The sequence below is a fragment of the Argiope bruennichi genome, chromosome 9 (assembly GCF_947563725.1).
Source record: "Argiope bruennichi chromosome 9, qqArgBrue1.1, whole genome shotgun sequence".
Taxonomy (NCBI): Eukaryota; Metazoa; Arthropoda; class Arachnida; order Araneae; family Araneidae; genus Argiope; species Argiope bruennichi.
In genome coordinates, this window is record NC_079159.1 from 19092743 (window position 1) to 19104755 (window position 12013).

At 28.2% G+C, this 12013-nt stretch overlaps 1 protein-coding gene across 1 annotated transcript in view; it reads left to right on the forward strand.

The window, feature by feature from the left end:
* The window catches only part of LOC129984887 (pupal cuticle protein 36-like), a 28310-nt gene that overhangs the window by 11058 nt on the left and 5239 nt on the right, over positions 1-12013 (forward strand). Inside the window, exons 3-5 of the mRNA XM_056094843.1 lie at positions 217-276; positions 1305-1894; positions 6604-6683. Of these exons, the coding sequence (XP_055950818.1) occupies positions 217-276; positions 1305-1894; positions 6604-6683 (730 nt within the window). The remainder of the gene's footprint in view (positions 1-216; positions 277-1304; positions 1895-6603; positions 6684-12013) is intronic.

Here is a 12013-nt window from a genome sequence, read left to right on the forward strand (position 1 = left end):
TACATACAATAATTTTTAAGCATTTTGATAGTAATATTCTTAATGATATCTACAGCAAATAACTCCAAGTTGATTTTTGAATGTTATTTTAAAATATCATTATAAGTTTCTTTTAATTAATCTTCTATATATAATAAAATGTTATTTTAATGTAAAATATAATTATATTTATTAATGTTCATTTTATACTTAATAAAAATATTTTTCTACTTTTAGATGTTTATTGTAGCTCTTCTTTCTTGCATCGCGTTGGCTTCTGCCGATGGTGGTTATGATGTGAGTATTCTTTCTGAATGTATAATAAAAAGAAGTATTTTCCTCATGGAGTACTGTATTTATATATAGAGAAATGTGAACTTTTTAAGTGATAAGTAATAAGATATTTTTTACATTATGTCAAAATATTATCATTATTTATAATTATTATCATTATGTATATTTCAAACTATAAAAAATTTCATCAATAAAAATTCATGAAAAAATCATTCTTTAAAATTCTTGATAAAACTTCTTTTTTCATTTTCTATAAATAAGATGTATTTTATGTAGAGCATGTCATGCAAAATTTATCCATACTTTTTTCAACGCCTGCTTTATAATCCATAATAATAGTACCCTATTTTTTTCCCATTTTATATTTTCATACTTACTTTCAAATAAAAAGATGTTTTGCATATTAAAAACAATTTTCAAGAACGTAATAGTATATTATTACATAATAGCACAAAATTAAAAATCATTGAGAAAAAAATTAAAATCATTATCAAAACAAAGATAGCAATTGAAATAAGAAGAGAAAAAAATATATAAACTGAAAAATAATGATTCCAGTCAAAATATAACAGTATCTAAAGAAGTTATAAACTTTTATTTATATTTTTTTGTTGTTTTTTTACGATTTTCGTATTTTAGAAATGCAAATAAATGCTACACTTCTATCCCATTGCAATGAATAAGTTACTTCGTTTCTATTAGTTAACTACGCCAGTGCCTCAATTTTTAATATTTTTAATTTTTTTTTCAAAAAAATTAACGTATTAAACAAAAAAAATCCTAAATCATGGCATCAAAAAAACATTTTGAGTAATGACTTTTTCTGAAGAGAGCTTCTAAAGCCTTGCCAAAATCATTAATGTATATACAAAATCGAAATTTAAAAAAAATATATCTTGTGACAATAAATGTCATAAAATGTTAGGGAAACAATTAATGTCATGAGTTAGAGAAACAATTTTATAAGTAAGTTGAATAATATAATTAATTTAGAATTCTAATTTCATAAATTAAAACAATATTTTCTACAGGCACATCATCCCCAACCATACAAATTCGGATACTCTGTCAAGGACAAGCATGGTGAACAGCACCGAGAGGAGTCTGGAAATGGTGCTGGAGCAGTTGTAGGAAGTTACGGTTTCACCGATGATAGAGGAATCGCTCGTAAAGTCAACTACGTTGCTGACCATGCTGGTTTCAGAGCTCAAGTAAAAACCAACGAACCCGGGACAGCCAACCAGAACCCCGCCGCTGTCCAGATCATCTCTGACGATCCCTATGCTCGTGGTGCAGCTGAACCCTTCCTTTCTCGCCCAACTGGTGTAGCTGTCGTCCCAGCTGTCTATGGAGGTGCAGGATATGGTGGTTATGGTCTCGGATACAATGGTCTTGGAAACGGAGGTTATGGTCTCGGATACAATGGCCTTAGCTATGGAGGTTATGGTCTCGGATACAATGGTCTTGGCTATGGAGGGTATGGACTCGGATACAATGGATATGGAGGATCCTTGGGATACAGTGGTCTTTTGGGAGGTTACGGAGGTATAGTCAACTATGGAGCCCCCTTGGTTGGTGGAGCTATCAGAGGGTATGACAGCCGATTCGTCAGATTGAGCCAGTAAATAATCATAATCCACCAGTTAAATCATTCGACTTCGCCAAATCGGAAATCTAGAACTTTATTCTTGAATATTGTATAAAACTCTGTATTTCTTCCTGTATTAAATCTTCGATCTCTTAACTTTTCTTTGGTTTTGGAGCACTCTTAAGCATGGAGACTGTAATTTTTACTACTGGTAGTCTTTATTATTCGCTCTATGTGCTAATAATAATTGATTATCTTCTTATTTTAACATTTTTATTTTCTACTTGTACATTTTTATTCTTTCGTGTTTTTGCTTAAGGCTGTTCTATTTCTGAAAGTTAAATCTGTTTATATTTTTTGTAATTATATCCTACTCTACTTTTCACAAAATAATATTTCCTTTCTCTTTCTTCTCTTTCTCATTGAAATTGGATGTTTAAATAAAATTGAATTCATGTGATTTCAAAATGCTTCTTTATTTCCCTTAAGAGTTTGAAATGTTTGCGAGTGTTAGATAATTAAACAAAGAAGAATTTGTAGAAGTGTTTGTTCGTACATTCAGCAAAAAATAGCTTTTTTTCTTTATAAAAAGTAATCTAATGTCTGTTGGACATAAAAATGATCTTAGCTATAATGCATTTGATTCAATGCAACCTATAATCTACTGAATAGGACATGCTTTGATAATACGGATTAAAATTTTCGAAACGTTGTTTGACTAAAATAATTAAGATTAAATGAAAAAACACGGAAATATTTTATTATTTCGGTTTTTTAAGCTCTGCTTAGAATTTTAATTGTTATTTTTCTGATGAATGATTTTAATCATAAATTTCTAATATTTCGCAAGGCAGTCTGCTTGCATATTTTACTTATCTTTCAAGAAATAAAACACCTAAATTATTAATTACCAAGTCCACGCAGAACAAGAAGCTTCGAAACTAAAAAATTTTGGTTTTTGGTTATTTTTTCAATATTTTCAGAGATAATTTTTGCACCAACAGGTTTGTTTCATGCCAAAATATATTTTAATAATCTAAAATAATATAACATAAATAATATAATATAATAATTATAATAATAATGTAAATAAAAGACATTGTTTATATCGATGATCTAAAATGTTAAAAATGCTATTGTAAATAATTTTACAATATTTTTCTATTTGAATATTATAATTGTAATTTATTGAAACTTAATAAGTGAAAGAATTAATAAGTTACACTAAAAAGCAATAATTTAACAGTGCGATCTTGCAGAGTTCACATGACGTAGACAGCTGTGTAATATAAATAAACATACATGATCCTACCTAAATATGAATTATAGTTATAATTGGTTTTGTGATGGAAAAAATGACAAAAAAAATTTCTTTATGCTTAAACCGTTTGGTATTAACATTGTTTAACAATAACGAAAAACTTTTCATCAGTGTTTATTAGTTACCTGTTTGGGTCTCAGTGTCTCTCTAAGATTTCTTTCTCTTTTAGTTTCTAGCAGTTTCAGCAGATTACGAAACAATCCTAAGATTTCTTTACTTTTTGTCACCAAATCTAATAAAAAATTATGAAACTTGTTCAGTTATAGCTGCTCAAATTTTCTTAAGAATTTGATATTGAAAAGAACATTTTGTATTAAAAATATTTTCGACTTCTATAATTTTTGAAACCATTTTTGACCTAGCTTTAAAAATATAAACTTATATCGAAAATATCTCTAATATAGATTTAAAAAGAGATAAAAAGGTTTTCTGAGAAAATTATTAGGAAAGTGGATTTTTTTTTTTTTTTTTTTAGAAATGTGGTTTTCAAATCTATGAAAGTGAACAAAACTTTATGTTAAGTAAATCGATTTCAGTTCTGAATCATTGTTGGAAAAATTGTAATAGTTTCTTGTTACAACAAAATAATTTCTTGTACAAAAACGAAAACACTAATTATCATTTTGAGAAATGATAAACAGCGTATTAGTATTTATAATATCGTTTTAAGTTAATCACTGAATATGTTTTACTACTTAATTCTATATAAATTAACAATTTCTATGGTATGGTAAATATTTTAGTTTAATATGCTGTTATAACAAAAGTGTATTTTTATTGAAATTTTGTAGGTTTTTAACCCAATCAGAACACAAAATTGATAATCAGAAATTACTGTTTTCTTAGCCACACCATAGCAGTAGAAAAATGTTTCATTCATATAGAATTATCACGTACATATCTACTTTACATGGTAGATCTAGATTTAACATTTCAAAAATAATATGATGTGGACTAACTTACTTCAATAAATTTAATATTGCGATTTGACCCATGCATTTTGATGCAAACTCGTAGGTTTTGATTGTGATCTGAAGACAAAATTAATGATCAGAAATTGCCACATTCTGCATGAACATGTTATGAGAGATAACATGTTATGGATTAATTTTATTCGATACGCTTGGCATTTTTTTTGTTTATTAGTATTTTTAGGTGAATAATGTCTTTAATTCTTATTATTAAACGAGAATTCAAAACAACCCTCTTCCAACTCACATCATAATGTGACCACCCTGCTTTCATCAAGATGACGTCGCATTTTAAGCTGCGTGCTCCTGCCAGCGGATTAACCATGCGATGCACGAGATAACTGTATTTTTTTTTCTGTGTTCACGAGATTTTTATATTTCGTAATGTACTCCATTAACTAGCAAAAACTCCTTATTTAAAAAAAAAAAAAACATTTTTATTTAAAGTTTTTTAAATCGCTGGCATGAGCACGCAGCTTAAAATGCGACGTCATCTTGATGAAAGCAGGATGACCACAATAATTATAGAAGTCGCACATAGTTACCGCATGCCAGTCTAGTATAAATTACGGATGTAGGCAGAGAATCTACAATCCTCGGGCTAGGCACGAACAGAGTGATTTTTGCACAATTTTGATTAACAATATTCAAACGCATGGTACTGAAAAAAAGGCACCTTTTTTTATTGATTAAAAAAAGGAATAGTATTACAAATTATTCAGAGACACGTGATCAAACTGTTTAATTTTAAAACCCTCACACATCCTAAAATAGAAATATTCACTCTTACTAGCTGATGTAAATTAACTCCAAGAATTTACTAAAAATGACATTTCTTACCAGAAAGTTTAAAATATATATATATATATATGCCAATTCTCATTCCTTATGCGTTTTATTTCAAGCCACATGTTATATTATAAAGCTTCTAAGCAGTTTGTTGTGGTGAAAAAGTAGTTTTCTCGAAGTTCAGTTCACGTGAGACAAGAAATGTTTCAACTTTATAGTAGAAGTTACCTCAATTTTATTTAGATTTATTTTGGAGCAGAGATTGTAATACTTTGAATTGTTCTAAGTGGATTCATTTTTCAATTTCAATCCAAAAGCCTCAAATATTTTAATTTAATTGAAAAAAGAAAATCGTCTGATATATACAATCTGTAATCAAAGATATTGTATGAGGCTGAAAACGAATTTTTCATTATTTTTTTTGGTAACTATTAATGTTGTCTGATTTTAGTTTCAGGAGGTTAGACTCTATAAAATGTAATTCATATTAACAGCCAATAACTTTCATCTGAGACTTCCAAAATTGCTCGAAATCTATTTTCATCCTCACAATATCCAAATATTTCTTTATATATAACTTCTAAATAAATATCACATTGTCACATATTACCGAAAGCTCACTGTAAGAAAGTGAGAAAAAAATTTGAGGATGTGAAAATATTGTTTTAGAATGAAATTTTTCAAAAATATTAAGATAATAAATTGGATAAAAAATAAATAAAAAGTAATGACTCTGATTTTTTTTAATAATTTCCTGATATTATCATTTACCAAATAAGAATAAAAAGCAAAAAAAAAAAAAACCTGCTTATATCATTTTATTCATCAATCTTTTAATCAAGTTTACAAATGGGATTGTCTAAATATTTTCAATTAAATATATAATGGTGTACTAGTTGCCAAATCTCTAAATTTAGATCAAATTTTCAATGTAATTGAATACTTCTTTAAATAGTGTTTATAAACTTACAGTTTTAAAGAAAATAGCTGGAATGAAAAAATAAGGCTTAAAGCAATATACCATCATATCCAATGACAGTTCCTCCAATTAACCCTTTGAGACACAGAAAAGAGAACTACTGAATTTCATGTGGAAAATAATTAAATTAAATCAAATACACGGTATGGGAATGAAAATGGCAATTTATTATTTTTTTTTCGTACATTTGATACAAATTAAAGGGCAGCTTGAAGCCATCCCGTAACTTGACAAATTCTGTGTTCTAACTGTGACAAATCTTATCGGCATGCATGGCTTAGAAAAAATAAAAGGCTAGGTGAACTCAAACGAAACCACTATGCTTCAAAGGCGTTGCAAAATGGACAATTTCTCCATGAATTCTTTGAAGATTTGTCTCTTAAGAAGACTGTGTGATGTTATGGCCATGTCTAAAACCCAGTTCATGGAGTGTGGAAAAGTAATTCCACATTTTCTTATGGCTTTAGAAATCATTTCAGACAAAAAAAAATAATATAAATAGCATCTTTATTCATCGGTTTAAAATTATTCCAATATTTTATCGAAATAAAATTTAAATATCAAATTTTAATTATATATATTATAGTGAACAAATATAATGACTACTCAAAAGAAGAAAATCCTAACTAAATATTTGTTTTTAAAACTACATTCGTTAATATGCTGTCATATCCTCTGACAGCTCCTTCATCAGAGGGGATTTTGAAACTGACAGCCCCATTATGACCTCCAAGAAGACCAGCATATCCCAAGACAAACTCTGTAATACCCTTATTCTACCACGTGGACAGCTGGGACAGAAAATACATCAACTAGATGAGCATGGATAGGTTCGACCGTTTTAACTACACGAGGTGGATGGGAGTTCACATGAACAGCTTACGAGTTTATATTTTTCAAATTTTTATCTAATTTCTTGTATATGGTACCAGTACGAAGACTGATAAATATTGAGAGAAAAATTCAATATCCTTTTCGTTTCTATTTATACTTTCTGCACGCAAATACCGGTTCAGGAATTGTATACAGTTACACTTTCCAATAAGATACCACAAATTATTATAACACATTTTTTAAAAGACATATATGTTATTTCCAAAGGATTTACATTGATTTTTATTTTCAAAAATAATATTAAATTCTTTAAAATTTGTGCAAAAAATATGCATTTTTTTAAACAATAGGAAATACAAGACTATTTTATACAGGTTAATTAAATATGATTATATCGGCACTGAAACATTTGTTCATACTCTTATATGTGGCAAATTTCATGTCCAGTAAATTTCATTGAAATTTATTGTTAAAATAAAAAAAATTTCCAAGTTTGTTTTGAGACACACATGTTCAAAATGACGAGATAAAAAATATATTTAATAATTTTATCATTAAAAATTGAAATCAATGGAAATCTCTAATGAATGGAAAAATTAACATTAGACTTTTTGCCATGGCATCATTTAAAAATTTCAATGGCCTTATTTTTTTTATTCTCCAACTGATACACAAGAATAAATTCATTATTAATTGTTGTTAAATTAATAATGCGTTTTGTTCTTAAATGTGTTATTTTTGAGGAACTTACCTTTGTCAGAAAATTACATTTCCTTCACTGAAAAAAAGGTTGAATGTGTTTGCGACAATAGATAGTTTCATTTCCTGTTGTAGTCATTTTAGAGATACTTGAGTTGATATGGACATGATTAATATCAACTAAGACATATTGTTGATAATGATAAAAGCTTGACATAATTTAAATATTCATATTTGCATTTTTAAAAAAATTTCAAAATTTGATATGAATATGAATTTTAATAAAGAGTGACGAATTTTGTGATATAAAGGATTTTAAAAATTGGAGTAAATTTTTAACCGTAGTAAAAAAAGTAGATTAAAATATTGATATTGATTTACAGTTGACATAATCTCATCGTATTCGTACTTGATTCAATTATGGAAAGATTTTTAAAATATTTGAAATCTAGTCTAAAAAACGACTCAGAATTTTTTAGCATATGCGATTAGTTCAATTACATTAGTTTATTGAAATGAAAGGATGAATAATTACATGTATGAAAGCAAAAAAAAAAACATCAATAAAATATATTCTTAATTTAAAAAGTAAATGGCGCATATTCTTTTTTCTATACATATCTGATCTTGTAATCTCATAACATATATAAGCTTGAATAAGTCTTTGTTACGAAAAAGCATGCTAAAGTATTTGATAATTTTTTGTTTAATGTTTTTTATTATTTTAAAACTCAATCTTAAATACTATAAAACACATCTTCAGAGTCACGTTAATGCCGTAGTTAATTTACAAACTATCGTGAACAATTAATTATATATTATTTCCAACTGAGCATATGTTACAATTTTATTACATAATATTAATGTGTTTTCATTTTTTTATTTAGAACTTACTAACCTTTAATTTCAAGCACAAATAATTTTAATTTCCCAATCGGAATTAAAACTGATAAATTTAAAATTTGTTGCAATTACACCTAATAAGAATCTGCGTTCTTAATTTCTACATATTAGAAAATACGTGTAATGTTAGAAAAACAGAATATTCACTCTAATTTTCACCGGATAATAAGTTTATAAATACTAAAAGACAGATCAATACTACCAACTAGAAAAATGATTTAAATGATATAAAGAATCACATTTAATCTTTTAATGAAATAATTACTTGCCAAAAAACCAACCAACTGAAAATTTATTCAAGATAAACAAACAAGACCACAGCGGAAATGTGAGTAATATACAACCAATCTGGCTAAAGCCTGCACAAACATGGCAAGTCTGGCAGATATGGAGAAAGCTTTCAGATTCACTGTATTTTATAGTTTTCAATTACATCAATAAAATATTGAATAGAGTTTATATGTAATGAATGAGAATTTTAAAAGATGTGAAGACTATGAATTTAATAAAATTCAGAAAACATGAATTTTATTATTATTATGAAGTATACGCAAATAATTCAAAATGTTTTTAAATTAGCTAGTAGGCCACAATTTGATTTGGCTTTGGCTTTGGTCAAAAGTGTATTGGCTAATACAATTAATTCAGAAAAGGAATAAGTTCTCATTGTGCATATTTAATCATACATTGATATAAAATAGTCACTTTCTAAAACAAAGGTAATTTTTTACTTGCCGCTACCAGCTGCTTAACCTACATCTATAAACTGAAACCAAAGAACTAGTTTCCTGTTTCATGGGAAAATTAGGGTTTTGTTTTTTTTCGCTAACAAAAACTGAAATTGAAATTGAAATTTACTTTTAGTGCAAATTAAATCTATAAAATTGTAATTTTCCCTCACGCATCTGCAAGAAATGAAATATTTATGGAACGAGATATTTTTTAGAAAATTAAATTTAAGAAAAAGATATTTGTGAACTTGAAAATATCTTTATTATTAATTCAATAATTTTGTAGTATTTAAGGAAAACATTGTTTATATTTATTGAATGATATCCATTTTATTTGGTTGTCAACACTTAATTTCTAAATATATTTTACTGGCATATGCATTTAAAGATAAGATGGAACAGAATATTATTTTATGCAGTTGAAGTCAATAAATGCTCTGGTGAATCACGAATTCTACATTTTTATACAGACTCCTCGTCCTATGGCTCATATCCAGTAACAAATTATTGGGACAATAATAGTTTAAATAAAAAAAAAAGTTCAACTCTGTCACGACTAAAACTAATTGATTTTAAAAATAGAAAATTGCTATCTTATAATAATGCGCGAATTCAGACCACACCAGTGACCGTTTCATTGGAAAAACGTCAATAAACGTTCAGAGTTTCCACAACGCTAATTAGTCTAAATTTTCACTACTTTGTTGGATTTGTTCGACTAAAGCTTTTCTTTTTCATTTAGAGCGTCATGAATATTTTATTGAATATGATTCATAGGATCAAAGGACTATGGAACTTAGGCTTCATATTTTTTCAGAATTACATTAATTAATGGAAACAAAATAAAATGTTATTTTCTATAATATTTAATCTTTATGAAATTAAAATTAATAACTTATTTTCATGATAAATCAGAAAGAATTTATATTATAATTCTACGATTTATGGTATAGATTATAAAATATTTTCTGTAGTGCATATAAATTAATGCTGGACGAGTCTCTTTTCTGTGTTCATATTTTTAAAAAGTGTTCTGAATTTCAATAAAAAAGTTTTTGTATTAATTTAATCACTGTCACTTCGAATTAATGCTCAAATTTTAGTGAAGTTAACAGAAAATTTAAGGATCGCATATTACAATGAATACATATAACTGTATAAGGCTTCCATAATAGTATGAGCGGCATTGCTATCAAAATTTGAAACCTTAAAATATTTTATTGAAGATGCCATTAAGACAACGTTATATAAAACATTTCATTGAAAATCTTAGCTTCCAATACTCCATACGAATTGATTAGTCACCATAAGTAGCTAGTTATATAAAAAACTAATTTAAACGGAAAGGAAATATTACTTAAGAAATATTGGTTTCTCATCTAGTGTTACATATTCCAAATAGGTCAAATTTAAACACTTAATGTTAAAGATATAAATATTATAAAATCAGGCAATTATATATCGAAATGATAAAAAAAAAATTGAAAACATATACATTTTAGGAATATATAATTTTTAAGAAAATCGTATTCAAATAAGTTCAAAGAATTCTCATAACTTCTTACACTTATAAAAAAATCGAATTTATAGCAAAAAAAAAATAATTAAAAGTATTTTGCTTTTGCTCTTTTTTCATGTAGTTTAGTTTATAACTGATTAACTCCCACAAACACATTGGAGTATACAAGTAAACAGAAAGTAAAATTTCACGCATTGTGACTTCCAAACATTCTGCTTATTCTTAAACGAATAAATTTCAAGGTTGATGACAACAATCATTGACATGAAATATGCAATTTTAATGGTTCCGTTTATTTCCTTGTGTTCCTTTTGAATTCATTATCCGAGGTCAGAATTCACTTTTCTTCAAACAATTATCTTTAAAGAAATGCCTATAAAAATTTTATTTACTGCAACAATATTTTTAATCTAGGTTCTTTTGTATTTTTATAACTTGCCTTGGGTTTCATTAAATGCTACAAAAGGCATATAGTTTTTTTTCCATACACTTCTAAAGAGATACTTTTTCGAGACATGTACTTACTTTCCTTAGTAACTACTCATATAAGTCTTAGAAAAATACGAAACTTCACTGCTAAGGTGTTTTTTTTTAATTATTCGCCTTTCTATGAACATTCTCTCTATCTCTGAAATATACTCTCCCCTTGACTGTCGTGGGGCTCACTGATGATCGGCGAGCCTATATAAATTACACTGGAAGGAATTCAGCTTGGCATTTAACGTTTTAACTGCCAAGGAACATCCAAAGTAATTGGGAGGGCCACGGGAGCCTGGTGGTAAGGTCTTGGCTCGTGAGCCGTTAGGTTTCAGGTTCGAGACCCGATTCCACCGAAGAACCGTCGTGTAAGGGGGTCTGTTGCACGCTAAATCCGTCAGGCCAAACGTCCTCCCGCTGGTGTGGTGTGGTGTGGTGTGGAGAGGGGGGTGCTAGCTAAGGTGTCGTCCTCGTCATCTGACCGCGGTTCAAAATGACGAGGTCCGTCCATAAATAGCCCTAGTGTTGCTTTACAACGGGACGTTAATATAACTAACTAAACAATCCAAAGTAATTGGTGAATTTTGACCCTTTTTATATAGGCAATTTAGAAAGTAAACTCCATTAGCAGTTTACGTAGCAATTGAGCTTCACATGGATGTCCATCAGTTCAAGCCATCCGTAAGAAAAATGCGTGATCATTAGGGAAGAAAGCAAAGCATGTTTTTTAGAGAGTTCAAACAATATTGAAGAATACTAGGGGGCTTAGTCCTCCGCTCGCTTTCGCTCGTCAATCTTGATGTTGTCTGATACTATACGGATACTCGTCTGTTCCAGTTATCAAGGTTTTAAACTCCATTGCCCATTTGTCCATCGTTGGAAGCTTAATTTTTTCATGATGCTAACAAACATTTATCGATCAGCTTACT